General features: G+C 45.0%; 1 protein-coding gene across 1 annotated transcript in view; it reads right to left on the reverse strand.

Moving 5' to 3' along the window:
* The window catches only part of LOC104287780 (vascular endothelial growth factor receptor kdr-like), a 135908-nt gene that overhangs the window by 89989 nt on the left and 20005 nt on the right, over positions 1–25914 (reverse strand). The window contains exons 2-3 of the mRNA XM_009886512.1: positions 7479–7575; positions 3319–3530 (exon numbers count right to left, since the gene is read on the reverse strand). Of these exons, the coding sequence (XP_009884814.1) occupies positions 3319–3530; positions 7479–7575 (309 nt within the window). The remainder of the gene's footprint in view (positions 1–3318; positions 3531–7478; positions 7576–25914) is intronic.

Consider the following 25914-nt stretch of genomic DNA (forward strand, 5'->3'; position numbering starts at 1 on the left):
CACATGAGTCTTTCTGACGTGGGCTCCTACGTGGGCAGCTAGTTTGCAGGGAAGACTTGTCTTTACTGCCACTGGTCCAGAACTCGCTCGGCAGAGACAGCGTATTCTGTGGACTGAGGGTGGGCTTCCCCCGTTCACCTTTTTCTCTGACAGCAGCCACGGCGTTGCTTGGCTGCTCTTCCCGTTCAGCGCTGCAGCACCGTGCTGGACCAGGCGCTGCGTTTCGCTGCAGAGGTTATCCCTCGGAGTTGCAATGAAGCTAAACAACGCGGTTAAAAAACGCCCAACTATTTCTGTTCCAGCCCTAAGCTACGTTGTGTTTTCAACAAGGAGATGGGCAACAGGAGAAGGGGGTTGTCTCGCTTCTTAATTACGATCCTTGGGACTCGCAGCTGCAGCGGGAAGCAGAAAAGGCCTCGGGAGCAATTATTCAGGATTGAGATCCTGAGTTCTCCCTCCCTCCAGACTGTCAGCGCACAGCTGAGGCATGGCGGCTGACCCTGCCGCCTTCGGGTCCCTTATGATCTGACTGATGTGCAGGGGTCACGGCTCAATTGCACCGGGGGGGAGAGCTGCTGAATGCCAGATTCTGACAGAGCTTAGAAACTCCACCAGGGAGGCTGTAAAAACAGAAGCAAGCACAGGAAATAATAGCCAATAAGCAGAGCTTCCGATACAATCATGTTCTCATTTCGGTGTCAAGCAGCAGGCCGGGAACGAAGGGAAAAAATACCATTCCCCTTCCTTTTTTGGCAATAATGGCTCGTAACCTCAGAGGAATCTCCAGCCTTCGGGGTCTGGCTCAACATTTTCTCACTCCACCTGGCTCAGTCTCATAAACACCCTGCTGAGCATTTGCTCTCTCTACAAAACCTCTGGAGAGATGTCTTTTAGACCTCACCCTTCTCTGGCACTCACAGGGAACTGTGAGATGCTTCACTTGGAGACAACTGATGGGTTTCTCAGCGATGCCCAGACACTGGCGGGCCTATTACCTTAAAAAGGCATGTTTAAATATTGAAGAAAATCGTAGGTACGTTCTGAATGTTCTGAAGAACAGCTTTCTTGTCCCTAAAACAGCCTGCTGGCTTTCAACACATATACACAGGAACTGAATGGGAGGAAGAGAGCGCCCTGAGGACAGCATCCATGCCGGGGTATAAATAGCTTCGTTTCACTGGGGCCAAGCAGCTTCCTCAGACTGGCAGGCCAGATCCCAGCAGGCACCTGCGAGCTTATAGACTGAGCTGCCGTGGCAGAGCTGTGCTTTGGGCTGGATGAGCAGCTGGATCGCTACGACACGGACCGGAGGGATCCCCGCTGACTTGCCTTTCTCACTACTTCACCCATGGAGTGCATAGTACACGGTGGTTCATTTTCTACCCACTTCTCCATCAATAACTTTTAAAGCACAGAAGTCTGAGTAAGAGCTTTTAGAGCAGGGAGGGTGTATGACACAATGAAATGGCATCTGAGAGAGGACAATCTTGGAGGGTGATTTAGAGAAAACAGCCATCCAGTGGTGTTTATCAGGGGCGCCTTGGCGCAGCACTCTCAGACAAGCAAGAGGACATCCTGCTTTTTTTTTTTAGATTAGCACCGTTCCAAGTGCATCGCCGGTAAGCATTTCATAACTTGAGGTATTTTCTTAGGGAAAACGCTCAGGCGGTCCCAAAAGATCCATAGCATTTCCTGCACGTGCTCCTGCCATAGAGTAATGAAGGCCTGGGTAGCCAGCCAGGGCACTGAATCAGGATAGAGGATTGAGTTCTCAATGCACTGTTTCCTGAAGCGTAGGCATGGGGCTGGGTTAACAATATTAGATGTGGGGCATCTGAGCAGCGTGTAATGAGAAAAGGAAACAGCTCAGCACAAGAACTAGGGTGGATAAAGCAACCAGGGCTTGGAGTAACAAGAGCAAATCAGAAAAAGGAAATAGAAAAGGAGAAAAAAAATGACTGCAGGAACTAACAAGTAACACCAAAAAGCTGCTTTCCGATAAGAGGAAGACTTGCTGGGAAAGCAGGATAAGGGTAGAAAGGGACTAGTTTCAACAGACAGAAAGAGGCAGGAAAATGTCATCCACTTGAATCAAACAGGTGTGTTCACCTAGTAGTGCAGAAGTTGAATTTAGCTGAGGTGGGCGCATCACGGTCCCCTTGGGATGGACGTCGCGTGATGGTTTCACCATCATTAGCAATACCACGAGACTGTCAGAGCTGCCCAGCAAATATGTGTGTTTTCTGTATCAGTTTGCTGAACTATTCAAATAATATCAGACAGACTCATTGCCTTTCTAGTATGTGTTTTAGTAAAAGGATTCAAAGAATCATATTTTAGCATTTACTAGAAAAATGAAATGAATCGGTTTTCATGAGTTTGTGGGGAACCAAATAGTAAGCCTATTCAGCACCAGCGGAGTTCATGTCATCCCCTATTCAAGACAGTAAAAGTCAGCTCCTTTATCTGACTACTCACAGTCTCAGCTTGGAAGATCCAAGATGATTCAGTGGTTTAGTAATGCATTTGTCAAGTAGATTTCAAAAAAATATCAGCAGTTTGGGGAACATTCTTCTAACAAAAATGGGTATTATCGAAATGGTTGTTTAGTCTGTTATATCCACTTAGTCACAGAGGACCCCACTCCTCTGAAGTTTCTGCTTCCGTTTATTGTTGGATCTGAACTCAGTGATTCCGACACACTGGGAGAGGCTGCTCAAAGAGGACAAAAATGAGCAATGGGCCATTTTTTACAATAAAACACGTGTAGTGCAGTCATCCAGCTTTGCTAAGTTTGATGAGAAGGACAAAGCAGTATACAAATGTTCAGGAGAGAGAGGAATTACAAAGAATGTTGTTGGGGAGTTTCATGCCTGAAAAGAGGAAGGAAAAGAGAACGGACTTGGGGATTCAGGATAAATCTTAGGAAAAGCACTGTGATAGCAAAATCCTTCAGGATAAAATAATTTAGTCTTAAAAGAAAAAGAAAAGGAAAAGAGGTTTAAAGAAATCAGCATATCAGTTAATTGAAACACAAAACCAGATGGGACAGTCTAGTTTTCAAGTCCTGGGATTGAACAAGATGGGCAATTTCTGGTTCTCACATCTATGTCCCCATGAATTCAGCTGGCATGAAAATCCAAATATATTCAGCCTCCTCAAACTGTCAAAGCTGGTGATGGCTCCAGCGCAGGGCCAGTGGGGAGGTGAGATTTGTGAAAGCATCTGATTGCCTGTTCTGCCTGGCACAGATCCCACAGTTGAACACAACTTATATTACCAAAAAGCCATAACAACAAAATAAAGTGAAATTCTTACCTTTAACAAACACATAAATCCTGGCCATGAGATCCTCAGTAGATGGGGCGTCATCACGAATGCAGGTGAAGTAGCCGGTGTCATTAGCTATGACTTTCCTGATGACAAGCATGCTGCAGCTTTGCCTTGTGTTATTGCGACAATTACTGACGTGCACCCGAGGGTCTTCCTTCTGGTCCTCCCTCAACAGCCAGCTCACAGAAGATGCTCCCCTGTCAACACAACACACTAAAATTAAAAAAAGAGTCATGACTTCAGACAAAATTTGGGCTTCCTTCTGGCCATTATCAATGTTCCCGGTGTTCCTACTCTTGTCATTTGGAAATGAATGATAAAGGTTGCTGCGGGTTTGCGTTTCCACCCGTAAGGAACTGAGGTGGATCACCCCACATTCTTCCCCAGAGCAGAGGAGATTCCTGAAATAATCTGTGGGAACTGTAGCAAGCTAGCTCCTGAAGGAAAGTTTCATTTTTATTGTAACACACTTCCTAAGCATGAGTTTGTTTTTACAATTTAGCCACTTCAAACATTAGAAAGCACCAGATAAAATTATATGTTTCTTCCAAGTTGAGGGCTTTGCATATTTTAACAGCTAAATTAACTTATATTTTCTTATACTAAGGCTGCATGGAGAGAGAAAAACATTTATGTAACTTTGCATCACCTTTCTGGCCAAATCAGCAGTGACTCAATCTTGATTTTTGTGAAGGGTCTGGAACTAATCAGATTACAAATCTTAGAATATCTGCTCAATACACTTTTTTTTTTTTTCAATTCACCCCGTCATGGCAGTCAGAACATAGAGCTAGCAGGGCAGATGATACACCATTTCACCGACCTGACCTGTTTGTTGTCTTATCTATCACAGCTGATGTCAAATGCAATTCTGTGTAGTTCGCCGACAAAAAGCGAGGCCTTTTTATGACCTCTTGCAGGACTCAAAGAGAGCTTTCAACTGATCTAACAGTAGAACAGGCACTGCTTGCGCTCGTCCTATTGTGCTGGAAACATCAGGCTACACCATGGGAGCAGAAGCTCTTGGAGCTCTCTTCTGCTTGGGCTGCACATTGAGGGCTCTAGTGGTGTAGCAGGACATGCTATACATGCTCATGGGATGAAGATTATGGTCTTTTTGTAGCAGCCTGGGTTTTGGCGCTCAATGTGGAAACTGGTGGGATCTGGGGGTAATCATCTGTGGATTTTTCTTGGGAAGAAGTTAGTATTAGGGGGAGGCAGGTTGGTCTGTCTGTGTTTGAGAGAGAAGCCACTCTTTAAAAGGACAGGGGGTTGACTCACCCCTTCTCACTCGGTGAATTCCCATAGACCCAATGTCATTTGCTGAGCTGAGGAAGGAGTAGGAACCTCTGGATTTCCCCAACTGAGCGTCGCCAGGGAGAAATCCGGTCTAGACACATCGACTCAGTATAGAGATTCTAGTACCAAACGCATCTAACAAGCAAGCTGTGTGAGGTTTCCAGTTAGCTAATAACTAACTGCGCTTTCTGTGCTGGTGGCTTTGTAGCGGTGCAATAGGTGCAAAAGGGAACGCATTTGCCAGCGAATTCAGTGACACTTAAACAAACATCCTCTTGGCCCCCGTTTCTGCCCGTCCTTTTGTCGCCTTCCTGAAGATGATGCGGACACGGGGCTGAACTCTTGAGGTTATTCCCAGCACATAGCTGAATGAGAGCACTGGGAAAAGTGTGAATATCCTCTCTAGTGAACAGCCTCACCCTCGTTTTTGGATGCACTGTTGACTTGGACAACCCCACCTCATCCGCTGTACCAACTTCCCGTCCTTCAGAGCACTGAAGTATTTTTTGATGCAGAGGTCCCTACCCAGTGCTCCTTCCCTCCCTTACTAACGTCATTAATGATGTAATAACCGCGTCTGTCAAGAAATGGGACTCCTGGCCTGGGATATGGAACAATGCCACCTCACATTCAGACTCAACTCCCAACGTGTCATCATGTCCCTGCCCCTCTACCGTCACCCAGTCTGGTGTCCATCAGGGTTGGAAATCTGCGACGGTGGATCTGCAGAGCAGGTCAGGGATTTCAGATGCCCGTGCTTCCTTACATGTGCCTACTTTTTCCTCCTGCATATTTTATCCGGGTGGAAGATGAAGACTTTGGCTATTGCTTCGGTATTTTCGCGCATCGGGCGGAGGGGCGTCACAGCAGTAGCTTTGGCTAGGCTGCCAAAAATTGGGAAATCCTGGCCGAGAACCTCAAATGAATGGAGTTAAAGGGAGAAGGGACGTTCACACAGAGTTACCGCAGTCTTCAGCAGCAACCGGCTCGGTCTGCTGTCTTGTGCTCTGCCCCACACAGCCCTAATGTCCCCTGGAAGTACGAAGGACCTCAGAACTCCCTTTGGGCCAGTCCGGAGCTAATCTGTGAGTGTACGGATGCTGGTGTGTGAGAGGAGGCAGGATGACAGACATCCGCAAAGGACCTAATAGAGGGAATCTCGCACTCGATGTGCAAAAGTCCTACTTCTGGCTTCTATTCTCAGCTCTTGCGTGACCTGAGTCAAGGAACTGAAGTGCTCGGGACCTCTGTTCCCATGCTAGCACGGAAGCACGCGAGCAGACTTTTCTGCTTCTCAGACCTGTCGTGTGAATTTATTGCTTTGCATCCTATAAAGTAATTTGGGACTGAAGTGCTAAGAATTCCTTCATCTATTTGTTCATCTGGTGATATGAGAAAAATAGGGCGTTCCTACAGATTGAAAAGGCAGCGGATGGAGAATTGCTGAAAAGTATTGATTTAGTTGGCCTGGAGCACTACACCAAACTCATGTCCACATAACTTGTTTTATGAAGCACTGCATCTCGATTTTAAAAGTCTGTTTAAACTTTATTGCCATCATGCTTGCTGCTTGCCGAGCTAAAAATACCACTGTAAGGTTGTTTTGACCTCCTAAGCCACACGGCTAGCTGGAGGTGTTTGGAAAAAACCTGCCTTACGCTCCAGAAGACATCACAAATTGACACGAGTCAATTTATCTTTCACTATAACAATGAATTAAACAGACTAGGACAAAATCTGAAGGGAGGTATGTGTCAGCATAAGCTACAGCTTAGATTCACCTTCCCACTGCTTTTTCTTACTGCTTCAAATTTCTTACTGTTGCAAGAAACCATCCATGTAGTGGCCACAGTCAAGGGCGCTTTGCAAGAAGGTGTAAAAATAATGTGTGTGTGTGACAGAGACATTCTCTCCTACAGTGCTCTTGGAAGGAATTAAAAAACAACCTCTCGCAGTACTTTGGCGTATAAATCACACTCAGAACAAGCGACACATACGCACATCTCAGTCTGAGGTCTTTTGTGTGCCTGAGCAAACTAATGGATGTTTGGCACAACAGAAGGTGCTCTGACTCTTTGTATTATATATAGTTGTGCGCCAGTCAGCTGTGACCAAACCCTATAGCCCCCATTTCCAGAGGATCATCTCCCTGTAAACGCACATCATTACCAAAATGTTGCTTGTTTCTTGCATGGCTAGTTTTCACGCGTTGTGCCAAGAACTGAAGAGCTGCCATAATTCACAATATCAGCAGTCTGGTTTTTTTTACAAGTCCCGGTTATCTTTGATTTAAAGAATATGGTATGTTTAAACAGGTCAGGTCTTTGAACGTACACATACTAACCGCTGTTTATTTAACTGTCATCTTATAGGCTAGATGGTATTTGAGGTTAGGAAGTTTAAGCTCATCTATATATATGTGAAGAGCTGATGACATGCCCCGGTGATCTTGTTTGTCATTTACTTACGGACAGAGAGCGAAAGATTGATTTTAGCTGCAAAGGAGCTGAATCTGAACCTATTTTCAGATGAGGATTTTCCAGCCAGGTCCTTAAGCACGGTACATCCCCCTCCCATAAGCTTTCCCGTGTGCTGACTCAGGATTTTACTTTGGCCCCTTTGCAACATAAAGAATCTGGCCAAGCTGAATGCTGACCTGAGACTTTCCTCCCTGCTCTGTTACAGCCCATCAAATTCTCCTCCACGCAGAAATGCACGTGAGGGCAAACAGCCCCGGTTCCCATCTGGCCGTGCAGCAGTCGTTGCTCTACCCTGCCCTGAAGCTGTGCTGTGCCAAGATAATCAATAAATCCAAGGAAATCCAGCATCCCCGGAGCAATCCTTACCTGCATTTTATTTTTAGGGTGTCTCCTGGTAAGATGACATTGTGGTCTTTAGCAATGCTGAGCGTTGGTTTCTCCAAAAATTCTTCCTGAGCAAGACCTGACCCAAATAAAGAAGAAATGGTCATTAGACGGGCTATTCAGTATGGTTAGAGCAGGCACAATACAGTTGAGGCAAGCTTTTTGTTTTGTAAATAGTTCCTAATTTGGGGGCCCACACAGAGCTTGCATTTGTACTGATGCAATTCAGTTGAGCGTGGAGTTAGTGTGAGATCCCCTCAGTTTGTGTTTAGCTTCCTGCATTCATCTCTTTCTTTTCTACCGTTGAGCACCTGCATTTCTGCTAATAGTCTTTCTCCCCTTTCATTTAGAGCTAGCTTTATTACTGAATTATTGCAGTTTTAGGAGAACAGATTCGTTTCAAAAGGATTTTACACACGTACAAAAGTGGAAGGAGTCAGGTCTTTGGGAAATAATTGGATATGTGAGCTCATAGGTTACATTTTAATCAAGGGGAGAAGAGAAAACAATAATTCTGGGGAGCAACTCTTTGATTCACAACTGTGAAGCATCTGCTATATTAAAAGCAAATCAAAAGCCTGCTGTTTTTTTCCAAAGTGCCATTCACAAACACCGCATTTGCACGAAAGAGCAAGCCGCTTGCTTTGCGGGCGTCGGGGCTCTACACCGGTGTAACGCTCCAAAGCAAATTTGCAGTGGTGTCTGAGACACCATCATCAGCGCCAGCGTGACGAGGTTTGTCAGGTCGCTGATGACAATGCTCTTTAATGACAGCAGTGATAAAGGTCTCTCTCATCATCATCTCCTGGCTCAGGAAATGTCTTCTGAATGTGATACTGTCCTCGGTGAGATGCATATCTGAGTGTACGGCTATGACAATATAATTTTCAGAAAGTGAAACTGAGAAGAAACAGAAGTGAGGTTGGCCAGGCTAGTTTCCTTGTCCAAATTCAAAGTAACATTACCAAGGAAAGGAGAAAACAGACTTAGATAAGTATCTCAATTTCCAAAGCTCTGACATTAAAGCTGTATGTTTTCTTTCCACTCCTGCTCTTCAAATCTATATCTTCTTTGCCTTGAACTTGATAAGCCAGAAATCTTTAGCTGGGCTTATAACAGAGGCATTATTCTCAGCAGAATAGTGAAGATAACATATCTAGCAAAAAGAGAAACATTAGGGTTTAACTTTTCAACTGGATGAAACAGTGATTTGCTTGCCACCCACCTCCCAGCTCATCTCTTTTTTGCTGGATTTGAGTAAAATGCTCTTAGCCTGGCATATTCTCTCAGTGTGGAGAGTGAATCACTCCCTCTTTGGAGAGTCTGCCTTCTTCCATGAGCCATTCAAACTCCCATCAGTAACGCAGCGGAGGCCAACTATCTCACGGCACCAGAGAATCCTTCCCAAAGCCCAGACAGCATCTTGCTGGACTGCCTTCGCAGGCATACTGACCCTTCCTTTAGACCTCAAGCTGAGATTTTAAATTGGTTCCAATCATTGCTTCAGAATCAGAGATATCACACACACACACACACACACACACACACACACACCAAGTTTTGCATAACCGATGACACTGTAGCTCTATCGCCAAAGTCCTTTGCAGAATGAGAAGTTGGAGTCTGGCCAACACCAACTCCCTACCTAAAATCGGCTGTTATGTGTAATGCTGTGGGAGCAAAATAGCCAGTGGGTTCCAGCCCTGCAGTTCCCCTCTTTCTTTAGAGAAGTACTGTTATTCCCAAACACATTCGGGATGACACGTGCAGGGTGCAGCATCACACTTAGCAAAGAATCAACAGAAAAAGCCCCAATCTCTGCAGGAGGAGACACTACCAGGCAAGTACACCCTTGCACTTAATTGTGAGTCCCCTCCAGTTTCTGGAGACGACCAGTTCCCTCTGAGCACGGGCTGAGCTTCGGCGTGTGTTAGTTCATGATTACTGAGGTATTTCAGTCTCTTAAGACCGTGTGCTGAGCTTTGCAAAAACGATCCAAAAAACGGCCAGCAGCTTTGAATATGTTTGTCAAGTGTCATTTAATTTGCTCGCTGAGGGTTGTTTGGGTCCTGCGTGGCTCTCGCAGGACACAGCTACTCCCGTCACCTGCTCTGGGCTGGTTAACGCTGGGACTTCAGCCAGGTGCTGCTTCCACTTAGAAAATCCCGGGGTTTGAAATAATCCTTTATTTCTTTCCCCTTGTTCCTTCAGTTGTTCTTAGGGCTTAGGGGGGGTTTAGCTGCTGTCTGGAGCTGGCCTTTTGAGAGAGGCCTTGATTTTTACTACTCGGGAGCGAGGGTGGCACTGTCAGAGGGGTCTGGAGCGCAGGCGGCTGACGGTACACCTGAGCTGCTATTGGCACCGCGGAGCACGGCAGTCCTTGGGCTTTTATACTGCTTGAGACTGTTTTTGCTAAAAGAAAGAAAAGTATTTTTCAATTATTCTGTTTATACTTCTGAGCTACTTCTTTCCCAAAGTTTATTTTGGCTTTGGCAGCTGAAGAAAAGAATAAGCAAAGTATAATTTCAGTGCTTTTCTACCCCATGGAGGACAGGATGAGAAATTCCTCTGCCACGCACACATTTGATGGCTGCTGCCAGGTGACAGAGGGTTCATATAAACACAGCGTGTGCCCTTTCTGGCACACCAGAGCCAAAGCTGAGAGGACTGGGGGAAAAAAATAGTGTGAGGGCAAAACAGAGAGTAGTGGGGGAAAAGGTTAGGCTGTGCCACGGTGGGCTGCCTCAATGCCAGAACTGGCAGGGTGATGCCTCACAAAATTTTAAGCCTCCTGTGGTTTAGAGCTAGGCTTCGCTTTTTGGAGGCGAAGCTGAGGACAGCCTCGGGCACGTTGGATGAGAAGAAAGGGATCTACTCCACTTTCATATTTGTTTTATATATTTGAGGAGACTGGTGGCTTTAAGAAGGCGTTAGGATGCTGCAAACAGGTTCCTGCAGAGAGAAGCGGGCATGTAGGCTGCATCGTGCTTGGTGCTGCAGACCTTCTCTTTCCATAATCCTGCACCCAAACGTTTGTTTAGCTTTGGATTCTCAGTCCCACCGGTCAGCGGTGCCAGAGGAACCGGGATGGAGGTAGATACTCTTTAGCTTGTACAGAGACTGAGTCTTCTGGGACATCGTGTGCGGGTCTCTTACTTGCTGGTAAGCTTTTGATTGCAGGGCTTGCGAAGCACAGGCAGGTGCGATCTGGTTCTGGGAAGGGCAAAGCTAACCCAGTGTTGGCATACCGTAGAAAAGCATTGTTTAAATACGCCATGTAGCTCCGTTACAGTGCTTTTCCTTCTTAGAATGAATGTGAATGTTAACCATTTTAATGTATTTCATTTCGGTTTTATGGCTTTAATCAATAACCGTCTCACACTTCTCAAAAAAAGTTTTTCACAGCTACTCTGCACTTTTTATATAAAACCTCTCAGACTTAAAGAACATCGTTCTGAGGTAGTACTCTGTGGTGTGCTATAAAACCAGGACCTACAACCTGCCCAGGGTGGGGTGGGAGACCCACACTGCTGGACCAAGTCCTGCTGCAGCGAATGTGCTATGATTACACAGCTCAGATGACAATGTCCAGGCCTAAAAGAACATTATCGTCTTCTCTGCTTAATAATTTTGGTCCTGCTCTAGGGCTACAAGGGTCATGAAATTAAAAACAAGTACTCTTGCCAACCATGTCATTAGCATAGCAAAGCTCTGTGGAGGAACAAAGAGCTTGGCAGGCTCTGTTCTGCAGAGCGACGTAGAAAGGCCCAGGAACCAGCACCGGCACCACGGCTGTCCCTGCCATTCTCTTTGTGAAGCTAACACTGCTGCCTGGTTGGGGTGAGGGGTTCCTCACCTGGGGCAGCATCCTTCCGTAGATCCTCTGGCATGGTTTGGGATAAGACGCCGGAGTGATAATACTGCAGAATTAGCAAAGAGCCGACAAATAGGTCTTAGCACAACATCCCCTCTGTAAACCAGGGCAGAAAGACAGGCTCCTCCTGGAAAGTGATGCGTTGCATGCATGATGCACGATGTTAGGTTCCTGCCCTCAATTACTTGTTGCCAATGCAAGTTGACTACAGTGAGACTCAAGATCGTAGCATCGCCAGGCTAAAGATAGCCCCTAGAAAGAGCCCTTCTGTCAGACCTTCTGTCCAGAGCCTCATTGCACCATTTCTAATTCTGAGAGTTTATTCTTGGCTTCGGTTGAGACTTCAACATTCTGCTCTCACCGGTGAAAACCCCAAGCACAGCGCAACCACACAAATCATTGGGACTGAAGTGTGGAAGTTGACTGATACATTATCCAGGGAAGAAAAGTATATTGAAAACTCTTTTTCCTGGGATAATCTGATTTTGCAGCACAGCCAACATGAAACGTGAGAGGATCCACAGGCAGAGGGTGACGTGTGACCTCCCTCACCTCTCTGTCAGATGATTTCTAAGTCTCTCTCTCTTGGCTGAGGGAGATCCCTCCCACGCTAAGCCTGATTGTTCACGCTAGGACCATCAGTGAGTGTGGACAAAAACTATTTTTAATCACTGTTTCTTATTGTAACAGTCTTCCTTCAAGCATCCTCCAGGCACTGGAATGACCCAGTAGCTATCCCAAAAAGAGCACTCACAAACGCTTGTGAGATTGAACGTATCTAGGTATCGTACACAGTGACAGCTAACGTCAATATCATATCTGATTAAGGGATCCACATATCCCTTTTGGGCACTGCAGCACACAGAGGAGGGGAAAGCTGAACGAACAGTATCAAAGAGCACCTAACCTCTGCATCAGATGACAAAGAAATAATTGCTAGGCAAACCGGAGACCGCTGTGTTGACAGCTAAACGAAGCAAGTTAGTCTATGGCCCTGATTCCACAAGGACTTGGGCACACAAATAGCTTTTTGCACATGATTGAACTCCAGGGACTATTCATGTGTGTAAAGCCGCTCTTGTGCATAGATCTGGGCCCTAGGACACATCAGATCCCATTAGAACTGGAAGTCAGAGTTTTAGAGCTAATTTTAGTTGGGGAAGAGAAGAGGCAGACACGCAACATTTAAAAGCTGTTTTGTTCATTGCTGGCAAGAGATTGGGGGTACTTTTGTAAGCTGTGCTTACCTTAAAGCATTTCTGAGTCAGAGACTGAATCGGGAGCCTAATCTGTTCTCTGAAAACACTCTGGAATCAATGGGGGCTGTACCAACAGCGTGCGTGGCCCTGGTCACCAGTAATAAGGTGATGGCCAATAATACGGATCGTGCAGATGAAGAGCTGTTCCCTATGCTGCCTGCCAGGGAAAAACCGGTGAAGCTCGGTCTCTCCGAATGACTTTGTGTCTGCAGAAGTAAATGACCTGAAGGAGAGACAACGTGTTTTCCTCTGAGGTGCCAGGGTACCTCATCACAAGCACACAGTGTGTGCACATCTGAAAAATGAACAGGTACCCATTTTAAAGGGTATTTTCTTGACTATATCCCCAAGGAAATCCTATTTTCACTGGAAGTAGAAAGCTCAAGGATTCATTGAAAAGCTCTGTGTGTTTAAACCAATGGCCTATAATCATTTTAGGATTTATTTCAAGGTTACCCCCCATGAAAAGAGAAGACACAACAGTACTGCCAGCATTATTGTATCACAAGCCTTGCAAGATTTGGTGTGTTTATTAAGTCTTCAGCTCCTGGAATCAGCTTTCACTTATTATAGTCGAGTAATTGTCTATTATTTTAAAGGCTCAAAAGATAGTAGCAAATGACTGAAAAGACCCACCTCCCCCCCTTTTTCGTGTGAATTTGGATGGGAGAAGGACATCCAATTTTTGATTCTGCTAGGCTCATGCATTAACATTAATAAAATATCTTATGCTCTCTATTCAAAATGCAAATTTTTCTAAATGAAATATTATTACTAGTATTGACTTTCCCAGCAAAGAAGAAGGGATGCTCTTGTGGTGAAGATTTTGGCTGTAGGTCAAGAACAAACCTCTCAATTTTCTTCTTTTCTGCTGAACTCTAGTGAGTTCTGTGGCAAGCCACCTGATGGGGACCGAGTCAGCAGAGGCCAAAGGCCCCCGTGATGGGCTGTAGATGGGGAATGTGCAGGTCAGAAGGGGGTGTTAGAGGGTAACTTACCCACTAGACCTAATGTGGTTTGATTGCCTCTCTCCTATTTCATTTCTCTCCTGATTTGCTCTGGGAGTTGGTCTTGATCAGGTTATTTGCTCTCCTAAGCCTCAATTCTCCATGTGTATATCGAGGATGATGATTTAACTTGTCTGTAAAGATTTAAACCCTTAATCTTTTCCTATGCGTCTGTACAGCGCTTAATGTCGGGGGGCTGTGACTTCCCCATGAGGTGCTGATACAGGCCAAACCCCCGGAGGTTACTGGTTTATTCCCCACCGAACTACTTTTTCGAGAGGAGGAGATGAGTCGGGGTTTAGTCTCTGTCTCAGTCCTAGTCTCACATGAGGTAGAAATGCCACTTGAACAAGTGCTCCGTGTGCTGGAGACTGGTAGCCAAACTATTCTCCCCGTGCCCAGACTGGATATCTCCATTACATACTTCCAAGATAATTGCAAAATCAAGAAAAATTACCCCAAAGCAACAGACAAACTAAAATAAAACAGCTCCGCCACCTTTGCTGGGGACTCCAAACAATAGATGTGTGACAACTCTCACAATTGGAGGGTGAAACACAAAGAAAGCAGATGATTAATGGACCCAAGGAGCAGGCTCGGATGTAATGGGAAAAAATAATCTCCCTGAAAAGCCTGTTCTTGGAAAGCGCATGGGAAACAGGCCGCAGATCCGCCAGGGAAGTCCCGCTCGTGATCTGTATGCAGCTCGCTTCTCCATGCCACTGCCCAGGGACCAGGACCTCACCGTCACTTGGCCGTTGATCAACTCCCCCTCTTCCCTGCCAGCGCGGGAACCCACCCGTGAGGCTGCTGAGTGCTGCAGGTGCCCCCACGCCCCCCCAGCCCAGCGAGAGGGGCACGAGCAGAGCAGAGGGTTCACCTGGAAACAGCTTCCAGAGTGCTAAAGCACCCAGGAGCGTGCTTCTCTCTGCTGGCTCTTGCAAGCCCAACACGTCATCTAGGGGAGAAAAGTGAAGAGCAAAGAGCCCCCACACAGTGGGCCCCAGGGTCCCTTGAGTACCCATCGCTGTCTTTTGCCAAAATTGTCTCCCTTGCCTACACTGCTGCTATTCAAGTGGAATTATTTTTAAAGAAAATGGTTCAGCAACTTTTAAAGCTTTCCTATTTTCTTTGTTTGTTTGAGGGGAATGGTTTCAAGCAGCATATCTTCCTGTTGTTTTCCACCTAGAAATAACCAGGGATCCCCCAGAGCGCTCCTGCAGCAGAAATCACAGAATCACAGAATGGTTAGGGTTGGAAGGGACCTCTGGAGATCATCTAGTCCAACCCCCCTGCCAGAGCAGGGTCACCTACAGCAGTGGCACAGGACAGCGTCCAGGCGGGTTTTGAATGTCTCCAGAGTGGGAGACTCCACCACCTCTCTGGGCAGCCTGTGCCACTGCTCCACTACCCTCAAAGTAAAGTTCCTTCTCATGTTAAGATGGAACTTCCTATGTTCAAGTTTATGCCCATTACCCCTCGTCCTATCACTGGGCGCCACTGAAAAAAGACTGCTCCCATCCCCCTGGCATCCTCCCGTTAAGTGTTTGTAAGTATTAATAAGATCCCCCCTCAATCTTCTTTTCTCTAGACTAAAGAGACCCAAGTCCCTCAGCCTTTCTCCATATGAGAGATGTAATGCCCTGTGTGTGCACGGGACTAGCGACCTGTAGGCCAGAGCCCGAGCTGCCACTCCTACAGAAGCTGAAGAAATTAATCCAAAACTAAATTAGCAATCACAAACTCCTCAGGAGAGATGGCTAAGATCCTAGCGTTCGAATGCTAGCGTTAACCCAAGAGTATCTTCTGGCAAAGCAACAGGCTTGGTGTTTTCCAAGCCAGAGGAACTAGTATTTGTTTAGCTGACTCATGAGAACGGGGAGTAGTTCACACCCATTCTTCTTCTCTGCCTGCCGCAAATAGAAGCTTTGTGTAGCTCAGCCAGAGACAGTAGTTTGGGTGTAAATGTTCTTAGTGACAACAACAAAAAATTAAATCATTAGTCTCAAGCGGAGGAGACATCAACCCCAACACAGTAAAAACAACTGCTAAGTAGAGCAAGTATTTAAAGATAAGATAAGACATTGGCCTCGCTGTTGGGATTTGTCCCTACAAGGCTTTTCCTCACCCATAGATGCATCAGCATTTCCTGATGAAGTGGCACAGGGTCACTCTGGTTTCCTTCTGTAATCAGCAGAAACACTTCAGCAAGGCCACCTTATTGCTTTGTGTGCTGATGCTTAAAAACCCCGTGTCAATTAACAGGAACTTTTCTCTGTTTTTCTGTAATCAAAACATAACCTTCAGAGTTTGGCTACACCTGCTCAAAGACCTGAACGTACAACGCCGTGTGCTTTCTTGGCGGTCCATGATATGGATCGCTGTATCAGTTGCAGATTTATGGAAAGAGGTCACAGAAAGCAACTCTAGGTCAAAATTGTTTGGTCTTTGGCGGCAGCAGCTCATTAATCAGAGCCATTGTTTTCCCTCTGACACCGTAGAGTGTTGAGTCCTAAAGAATGAGAGAGATATCACCACCCTGTGCTTATGTTGAGTTATGTAGCGAGGGGACATGTCCTTTCTTTGTAACTGGGTGACAAGTCCAGAACTTAGATCTACAGCCGTAAAATAAACATGAAATCTGGGAAAGGAGGTGGCAACATCTGCAATCATCTGCCATGCACTCGAGCGCAGTTTAAAGTATTTAGGAAATGCAGTAATCTCATGCCGATGGAAAAAAGGCTGAGAATGTTGTTATTTCTTGATCCAAATTATGGCAATTCCTCTGGGAAAGAGGAGACCTGGCACATCTCCATGATTAGGAAATATGCAGACCCAGTGGGAACGAGACACACAGAAAAAGAGACCACGCCATGTGCTAAAGACTTTAGGGGAAAAAAAAATCAAAAAATGTAAGGTATGAAACTGTCTTTGCCTCTCCCCCGATGTGGTCTCCTGAGAAAAGCTTTAGGGTTGCAGATGCGAGTGTTTCCAATGATTCCCAGACAAGATTACTTCATAGGCGCTCCAGACATAGCTTTCATTCTTCCTTGACTTGACCATCCTGAGGAGAGGGCACATTCTTCAGACAAGGCTGCGAGTGAGAGGAGGAACAAGGGTACGGACCAGTCTCTGGGATGAACCACCATGGGGAGCAGCCCCGGCAAGAGCCTGACGTACCTCTCTGCTGGTGCCTTTGGCCCCAAGCTTCACCCTCCACTCTCACTGCAGTCCACCACAACGCATGTTCTGCCTGCCCTTCACCTTCTCCCAGAGGGCACAACAAATGAGGACTTACTGCTACTCAGGCTTCAGATATTAAATCACATTTCTCTGGAAGTGAATCCAGCCAAGATCTCTCTCCTTTCTCCAGAGCACTGCGTAGGAAAATGGGAAGGTGGAAGGCCATCTAGAGCTGTCTCCACTGGGTCCTTTCCAGGCTTCCCTGTGTCCCTGCATCAACCCGGGATGGTCACCACAGGTGAACTCCTGGGAGCATAGCTGTGTATTGATGGATAGATAGCTGGATATTTTTATTCCATGGCATCCCAACAGTTCCTCATAGCTACAGACAGTAAACCGTGGATCAAGTTGTGATTCCGGCTTGTCAAAACCCCACATTCAGTTCCCTGTAATCGTATCAGAATTGCTTTACTCGGGGTCGTTTGTATGCGGTGAGTAGTTACAGAAAGTTTCGGATGCTAAGGAAGGAATGTTTTAAAACTCTTTTAACTAAATTACTTTATTATTTTGAGTAGCTATCAGCAGATTAGCTCATTTATCAAAGGTGACATGTAAGGCTGAAAAGTCAACAGCAGTAATTCACAGACTTCATGTGTGTCACGGCGCAGCACTAAACACTGTGTTCACTCACACATCGATGGGATTGAATTTGGCACCTCTCTATATTTCTTTTAAACTTATTTGTTTTGTACAGCTGCAAATAATGAAAGCAATTGTTGTGCTGACTCTATTCCAAGAACTATTCCCCAACCTGCTCATGTGCACAGAAAGAATCAGTCACTATTGAAATCTATCTTGATATGAGCCAGGACCTCTCCTGAAAAAACAAGGAGTAAATCTCTATTGATGCGAGCAGTGATTTCTCTCTTGTTCCTACCCAGTTTTAACATTTCTACTGGACTTTTAACCTGCAATAAAGGGGCTGCCTATACTCTGGATAAGAGTAAAGCTCTCAGGCTGGGTATTTTGTAAAAGAGAATTTTTTTTTTAAAGTTAGAGTGGTAGTAGGAAAGTTTTCAATAGGTCTTCTATACACGTTTATACCTTTCCTATCTTTTTCTGTTGAAGACACAATAGCCATCAGATTAAAAAAAAAAATCCAAACAACCAATCATTTTCTTTTCTGTGTGTATATGATATGGTAATTATTTACTTTTTTTTTTTTTTTTTACTCATTAATCACAACAGTATTGCACAATTTTTGGCAGACTGGAAATACATGTAGTATTTCCTATACTATGGTGGCACTTCCTGTAGAGGGAACGTGGTGCACCAGGGCGATATTAAAGTTACATGCAGGCCAGGCTGGTCACAAGGAAGGAGACAGGGAGTATGCTGTGACATTTATTTTTCTGTAGGCACCAAGTTGCCTTTAGCTCAGTGTTTAGGAGGCAGTGCAATAACCCCTACCTGCATCAGTTTATAGTTCATCCCGACTGCCGGTAGAGGTCAGACTTTATGCTGGCAATATAAAATATTAAGGAAGGATTTCCCTTAGGTTTCCATAAAAATTGCTATCAGGAGCGACCATCAGTGGTGAAATGAAATTTTTGCTAGAATTCAATAAAATAGTGCTGGTTCCACACATCTCGAAAATCTGTTCTGGTATGTGGTTGTAGAGTCATCCAGAGCAGACTGCTGGAGCCGTAGAGCTAATCTAGTCCCCGTCGTCTTTAAGTGCAATCACAAAACACCTTTCAGTAATAGTTTAGAGCCATCAGACTTGTTTCTGAATGTCAGCTTTGGCACCATGGGGGCTTGGAAAATAACACTTGCATAAATTAAAAGCAAACATGAAAATGAAAGTTCCTCAAGTTAAAGAAGATGGTAAATTAAATTTCACGTGTCCATACCACACAAATTAAAGCACTGGCCAGTATTAACCCAACATACAATCCCACTTGCCATACATGCAAGTATTTACATAGCTGTTGAGGGATGACAACTTTGAAATTCGCCGGCTCTGGCTATTTAAGTTCTTAGCCAGAACAAGCATTAACAGAGAAATTTTACATGTAACATAAAGTAATACTAACAAGCGACACAGTATTTCAAACTACTGAGTCAACTAAATTATTGTACTGTATGTCAGCTTACTCCTTTGACAATAAGGTATGATGATAATTCATCATAAGTAAAAGACTTTGGAAAGGTATAAGATGGACACCCTAGAGAGACATTAAAATGACCAGAGAAGAAGAGAGAGAAGTTAAAAAAATCCCTGCAACTCCAATTTAGCAAAAAGTTTGTTTCTTTGAAAGCATTGTATGGTCTCTGCCAGCATTCAGCCTGTGTGTATCAGATGAGAGGAGGATGCTCACTCCTCCTCTACTATCTGGAGACTCAATCGGTGACTCCCAAGTCTTTCTTCTTATTTCATTAGCCACTCGCGCGTGAGACTGTTGGGAAACCCCTCAAACTAACTGTACCATATCCTTAACCACCCCATGGTACAGAATGACCTTTATAAGATCTGAACAAAGAAATTTTAAGCCCAACTGGTGGGAATTATCAGGATATGCCATGTGGATCCGCTGTAGGTCCTGTCTTTCCTTACGGAAATCTTTGTACACGGAAATGATTTGTTTGCAGTGATTTGAGCTGATAGAACGGGATGAGGTTTAAGAAGGAGACAAACACAGCCCTTTATTTGGTTTGGTTTGGTCTGGTTTGGTCTGGTTTGGTCTGGTTTGGTTTGGTTTGGTGAAAACTGTCTACATGAGATGGACACATTCCTAAACGTGCTAGCATGGGCCTTCAACACATATAGAGTTCAGTACAGAAACGTGGCTAGTGGCTCGCAAGCCAAAGGATAAGGAAACTTGTCCCTACATCTAAGCTGGTGTCTCAACTCCACTGAAGACAAAAATATTTCAGTGCTGCAGAGCTGTTTGTTTTTAAGAATGGGAACAGTTAAGATACTAAAGGCGTACAACCAGATCTCAGTTTTGTAGCTTGACTCTGACATCTCAGGTGTCAAGGATGCTTATAGAGACAGTTTTGCCGCCATATCGTATGAGTGTTCTGCCAGTTTTCCACATCTCATGCCAAATGTCAGTATGGTTTAAACGCACATCCCTTTTGCTGCTAATCTGCTTATTTGCCACATTGTTTAACCTGAAGACCAAGAGCCCTTTTGATAGGTTTGATACTGCTTTCTTGCACAGCACACTGCAAATGGTGCCTTTAGATGCTATAATAATAATTTTTTTGTAAATTGGAGTGCGTAACAGTCTCCTGTTGGAATCATGGGAGATCCGATACCAAGGTCAGCTATTTATCTGCTTTTTCTGTTGCAACTGGTATGAGCCCAGGGAGAGAAATGAAAATCTTCCCAAGGTTGAGTTGTATCAGCCTGTGTAATTCATCTCCCAAAGGAAGCAATGATGCCAACCCTATCTTTAGGAATATTTAAAATTAGATGAGATGAAGTGCTAGGAGATGTCCTTCAGAAAACATTTGCTGGTGACCTACATGAAGTAATCTCTAAGAGCTTCAGCTGCCACATGTAGGCAGTGTTAGGGCCATGATGTTCTGCTGAGATGGGCTACCGGGGCCTGACCTGGGGCACAGGTCTCTTCCCTTTCCAAACTTCTTTGGTGCTACCTCAGTGTGGCTGAGATTCAAAGGCAAAGTGGGTGTTCTCAGCTTTGGACTCAAAAGCATCCATAAACCAGACCTTAAAAGAGGACTATGGCTGTTTTCTAAGAAATGCAAGAGCTGACAGATGAATTTGGATGAGGTTCTGCTGAATGATGAGAGGGTGGCATGCAAAACAACCTCTGACCATGTGCCATAGCTGAATCCTAGCATTGCCAGCGAGCAAGATGACTGCCCACTGACCACCAAATGCTGCAGATTAGCTGCTCAGAGAGACCTCTTTTCTCAGGCCACATGTCCCAAAGTTTCCTACTTGGAGCTTTGCTGGTGTGAATCCGGCAGTCCACCCTGCTCCCTGGGGGTGCCGGTGGGTCAGATAGGCAGCACCACACAAACTCTGGGGGAAACTGGGCGATACGGATTCTCAGGCCTTTTACACAGCGAAGTCCTCCTCCCCATCTCATTCCTCATCCCCAGCCCTCTTTTCTAGGAAAAATATCAGCTTGCACGGAAACACTTCTTTGTAAAGAACATCTGTGTCCTCCTGTGTGATGAATCACTGACCTGCAGAAGGAGCAGGCCAGGGGAAGGCCACGAGAGGGATGGAGTTGAAATCAGAACCGGGAAGGTGGATGGTCAGAGCGAAGCAGAACAAAAGCCCACCCCAGTTCACATTGTTTTATCATTTTTCCTTGAGCCATAAATCCAGAAGCAAATGAGCCAGAGCCTCCCGAGATGAACTCAATTGATGTGCCACACTAAACAGAGATGGATTTGATCAACTCGTGGGGATCGTATGTGTCAGAAATGTGTAAATGCTTAGTGTCAGTAAAATCTGCTTGGTGGGTAATTACTTTGTTTTCTCAGTTTCTTAACTTTACCCATTAAGAAGAAATGGGCTGAAACCGACATTGGACTTGACGCTGGAATCTGTTTTCGATCAGCTCTGTGTTCCACTTCTGTCGGCTTTGTCTGTGTGCCTGTCTCAAGAGGCTTTCCTTTTTTTTGGTTTGTTTTGAAGGATGGGAGGTTGCTATTTTGGGAGAGAAGATAAAAGCTGTTTGCTCGAGATGGGGAGAGAGAACCTAACCATCTCCTTAAAAACCAATCCCAGTTTTAGTTACGTTTCCGCAGCCCCAGGCAATGTTATGTTCTCTCTTGCCTGCAACCTCCCTGGGTAGTTTGGCCTAACTGGGTCTGGAAGCTGGTTCCCCCACTGGTTTGCATTAAGCTGGAAAGTACCAATCGGACCCAGGGAATTGGCTGCAAATCATTTGTGAAATCCTTCTTAATGACAAACTCCATCAGGCCGTGGAACAGGGCTTCAATCACTTCCTTGCAGCCTCCACCACACTGTTACCCTGACATGACCCCAACTTCTCCCCTGTTTGTTAGGCTTCTCCGCAGCTGTGACATAATGTTTTTGATGGCAGGCTTTGGAGGAATTCTGCTTGTGGCAAAGCAGGAATCTGCTTCGAATTAGCACTGCACATATTTATCAAGTCTACATAGCATGGCTGCCTGTTGACAACAGTCCCTTCTTCTATCCCCCGCAGGTTTCCCGATGAGCTCAATGGACCTGCGAAGGTTCGGAGGAAAAGCGGTTGCTGGTGTCTCGGCGCAGCCTCCCTCAAGCCCACAGGAGGGGCAGCAGGTGGGTGGTACACCAGGTGTGATGCCCAGAGCTAAACTTGCTTCTTTAGTGCCAGATCCTGCCTTGTGGGTTTATTTTGAGGGGCTTTGCGGGGGGTCAGACACTTAAAGGACTCCTCCGCCTTGCTGCCCTGGTGCTGGCTACGTCCTCCAGGCTGCTGCAGCCCCTTAGCTAGAGCGATTCCTTCTCTACCGGGTTGGTTAGATTGCAGCAGATCAGTTCGTCATCTGGAAAAACTATGGCACGAGGGAGATGATTGCGCAGTGACCGTGGAAAGAGCGGATTTGCTTTGCGGGATCCTGTTTTTAAAGGTGCTTTACCAGAGTCACTTCCGAGAAAAGGAAGCATTGCCAGGTACCCAGAAGCAGACCCGGTTTGCATTAAAGCCACCTACGCCGCTTAGCAAAAGCTGGGCAGGAAATTCTTCTCTTCATGTCTCAATATTTAAGATCTATTTATTTTTTTTTAATTCCTGTTGTGCATAGGGATAAAATGAAAATCCTTCAAAGGTTTTTCTTATTATGAAAAGCAGCAACAGAAAAAGACTCATCTAAAAATAGCCAGATATTTAGGGCAGCCCCCGGTAGCGGGAGACACAGATTCAGAGGCTTGATTCCACCAAGGAACGTGGTGTCTCCCGCATCCTACGCTTGCATCTCAATGACAAGGGCATGGCATCGCTGGGCTGTGACCAGAAACACCATCCTGGCTGGAGAACCTTTCCTGGAAAACTGCATCTAACCCAGCCGCTTTCTACACAGAATTTTGCCACAGTGTAATTTTCTAATGAAAAGCTGTTTTGTTATAAAACCCCTAACTGGTTCTATTTTTATGATTGATGTCAAACAGAGCAGAAACAAGCACATCACTGTTTTCTTTTCCTAAAAATCTCACCTCTTCAGCCCAAGAATTGAGTGTAGTTCCTATAGACAGACAAAACATGCTGTTGCCCTTTGAACAATATAATTAGTTCTTGTGCTGGATAGTTAACCGAATGAACTAATGTGACTCTCAAGGTAATTAAATGAGGGAAGCAGCTCCTGGTTTTGGAGCTCTTTACTGACTACTACCTCTTGCAGAGTATCAGAAGCCCTGGTGAGAAATACAGATCTGTATGAAAATGGCTACGAGAAAAGGGAATCATGAAAGTTAAGTGAGCACTGAATGAAAGCAAAGTGAAAACTTTATGTCACCAAGAAAGAAAAATGTCACGTTTTGGATTTAGGAGGAGAAAAGTACCAAGGTGGGAGATGAAAGAATAGTGCAAATGCACGCGGGCAATTAATAAGGTTCCTCCCCATCCTGAATCCACACGTACAGCCTTGATTTGCTGCACTAATTTTTCAGAGCACTAATCCCAATAATGAAATCCAGATCTGAGACACCGCAGAATAAGCAAACAGCTTACCAAGGTAGAGCAAGCGTTTGCTGGGGTCCTTATTTGCTTCGTTCAGAGGTCTGTTCCCTCTTGTCTCGATGAGTCAGTAAAATTTTTAGTATGGCATATGAATTTTGGTCTGGCAGATATGAACTATGTTACTGAGGGATTTCTCCACATGCTGAAGAAAATCGAGAGGTTCCTAGCGTCTTTTGCTGAATATGGTGGTATTTGTGCGTGGTATATATCAGGGGAAGAGGGGTGAGCAGTGCCCACTACAGAGAAACAGACACATTGAAAAAGCAAATATGGCACAGTTAAGCAACGGTGTTTTTTGTTTTTTTCTGGATGTGCCATAAGGTTGCGCAGATGCCTCATCTGCATGACCAAGCCAAGATGAGACCAGCCGCGTGTCTAGCCAACGACATGCAATACTTTGATTCAAAGAAACACGCTTGTTTTCCAGCTGGAAAGGGAGGCTGACCATTTTGTTGCACTCTTAAGCTATTGAAATGTTTATATCAATTTAAAACAGACTCTTGGGGAGAGTACAAAAACAAAGATGAATTTGTTCAGAGACCTCAGATGCCAAATTGTAAACCCTTGGCTAAAAGGTCTTAGGGTAGAAACAACTGCAGAGCATTAACTGCATAGCAGTGGTTCATACAGGAGCCATAAGAATAAAGATAGTATTTAGGAAAATTGTGAGGCATTTCATTTGGGCTTTAGTGCAAGGTCACAGGATGTAAGCAGCTTTGGGAGAAAAAAACCCACACCATTGTTTGAGAGTAAAAAGAGCTGTATGTCAAGCACCAATCCTGCAAACCTTATTCACAGAGCTGTTGTGTTGTGTTGATATGAACATCTGTCCAGTGGGAACACTCCCCTGAGCCCAGGTTGACTCCCCCTTGCAGTCCAAGATAAAGAGATCATGACACTGGGCATCGGCACCATAATTAAGGGGCTGTTTCCACTGCGAGGAAACAGAGACTCTCATGTGCTCACACCACCACTGGGAAGGAGAGCAGATCAATTTTGGTATTCTTAATTTACTTGAGCTATTTTAAACTGAGAAGTCCCTAAACCAAGTATTAGATCTGTTTAGCGTTTTAAAAATCCTTCTAAAAGGGTTCTGTTTGTTTATTTTTCAGACAGTTCTGTTCGTTTGGCTTTTGGCCATGAAAATACAGTTCATCTTAAGAGATTTAATGTGATTGTACCAGGATATCAAAAAAGCGTGATTCAATAGTCTGTTACGGGGCTTAGAAAACATGATCCAATTCATACAAGTATAATGGTACTCTCCTGATGTGTGACTGCCATACAGCCCCACACCCACACGGGGAAAGCCTTGATGTTTGAGTGCAATCCCACGGCCTGATTCCGATCAGTTTTACTGCCGTACACCAACTGATTTTCTCCTGATCTCCTCACATACACGAGCAGCAACGTGGCCTCTGCAGCCTGGCTGCTTGCGAGTTAACAATGCTAAGCATGACCTGTTTACCGTTTGAAAATGCGTATGTATGAGTAATTCTCTCTGTATGATTCATTTAGCTTTGTTGTTCCTTAGACCAGCCATACAGTTATTTTAGAAGATGTTTTATTTTATTGCTGCAATGAACAAGGGAACTTTCTCTTTTCCCGGTTTTCAGAAAAATGTGGGATGTTAGGAAGAGGTCTAAGAGAAAAAGAAGTCTCGTGAAAAATTTGTCATTTTTCCTCTGAAGCCTCCAGTTCTGAACTTGGTTAGAACCTTCCATGTGTCCTGGATGGACATAGACCATCTCTTGACACAATCTCTTAAGCCAATGAGTTGGAGCAAGGACTGAATGCAGCTATGGCTTCAATCTCTCTTGCCTTTCCTGGGCGTCTTATTCACTAGTGGAACGCGATCCTCTGCAGCAGATCCAAACTGACTCTCGCACTGGAAGCAGCAGTTCAACCTGTTAAACATTCCCACTTTGCATGAAGGTTACCAACTGAATTTTACAATTTTGTCATGTGCCTCCCTATACTGACATGCGATCTCATTGTAGTTTAAGGGGAAAATAAATCTTCAGGTGTGTTGTTACAGGGTAGAAGAATTATAGAGTTGTAATTCAGATATCTAGCAATAAAATAGAAAGCAATAAGGAAGCTCATGTAGGAACCTTCCACTTGCAAACTTCTGCAATACGCTAATTTATCTGTTCCACTGATGATTCCTTAAGTGAACATTTATTATCGAAGAACTGAATCCTGAGGATTTGGAGAACAGTAACATGCAAATCTTCTTTCCCCTTCTCATTAAGCCCTGCTTTAACGGTGAGGTTTACGATCCACAGTCTTTGCTGACCCTCCAGGACAGCCACAGGAAGAGGGAGGAAAGGAAATCGTTTTGTATTCAGATCCAAATATAAA

The sequence above is a fragment of the Charadrius vociferus genome, unplaced genomic scaffold, assembly GCF_000708025.1.
Source record: "Charadrius vociferus isolate BGI_N301 unplaced genomic scaffold, ASM70802v2 scaffold506, whole genome shotgun sequence".
Lineage (NCBI taxonomy): Eukaryota > Metazoa > Chordata > Aves > Charadriiformes > Charadriidae > Charadrius > Charadrius vociferus.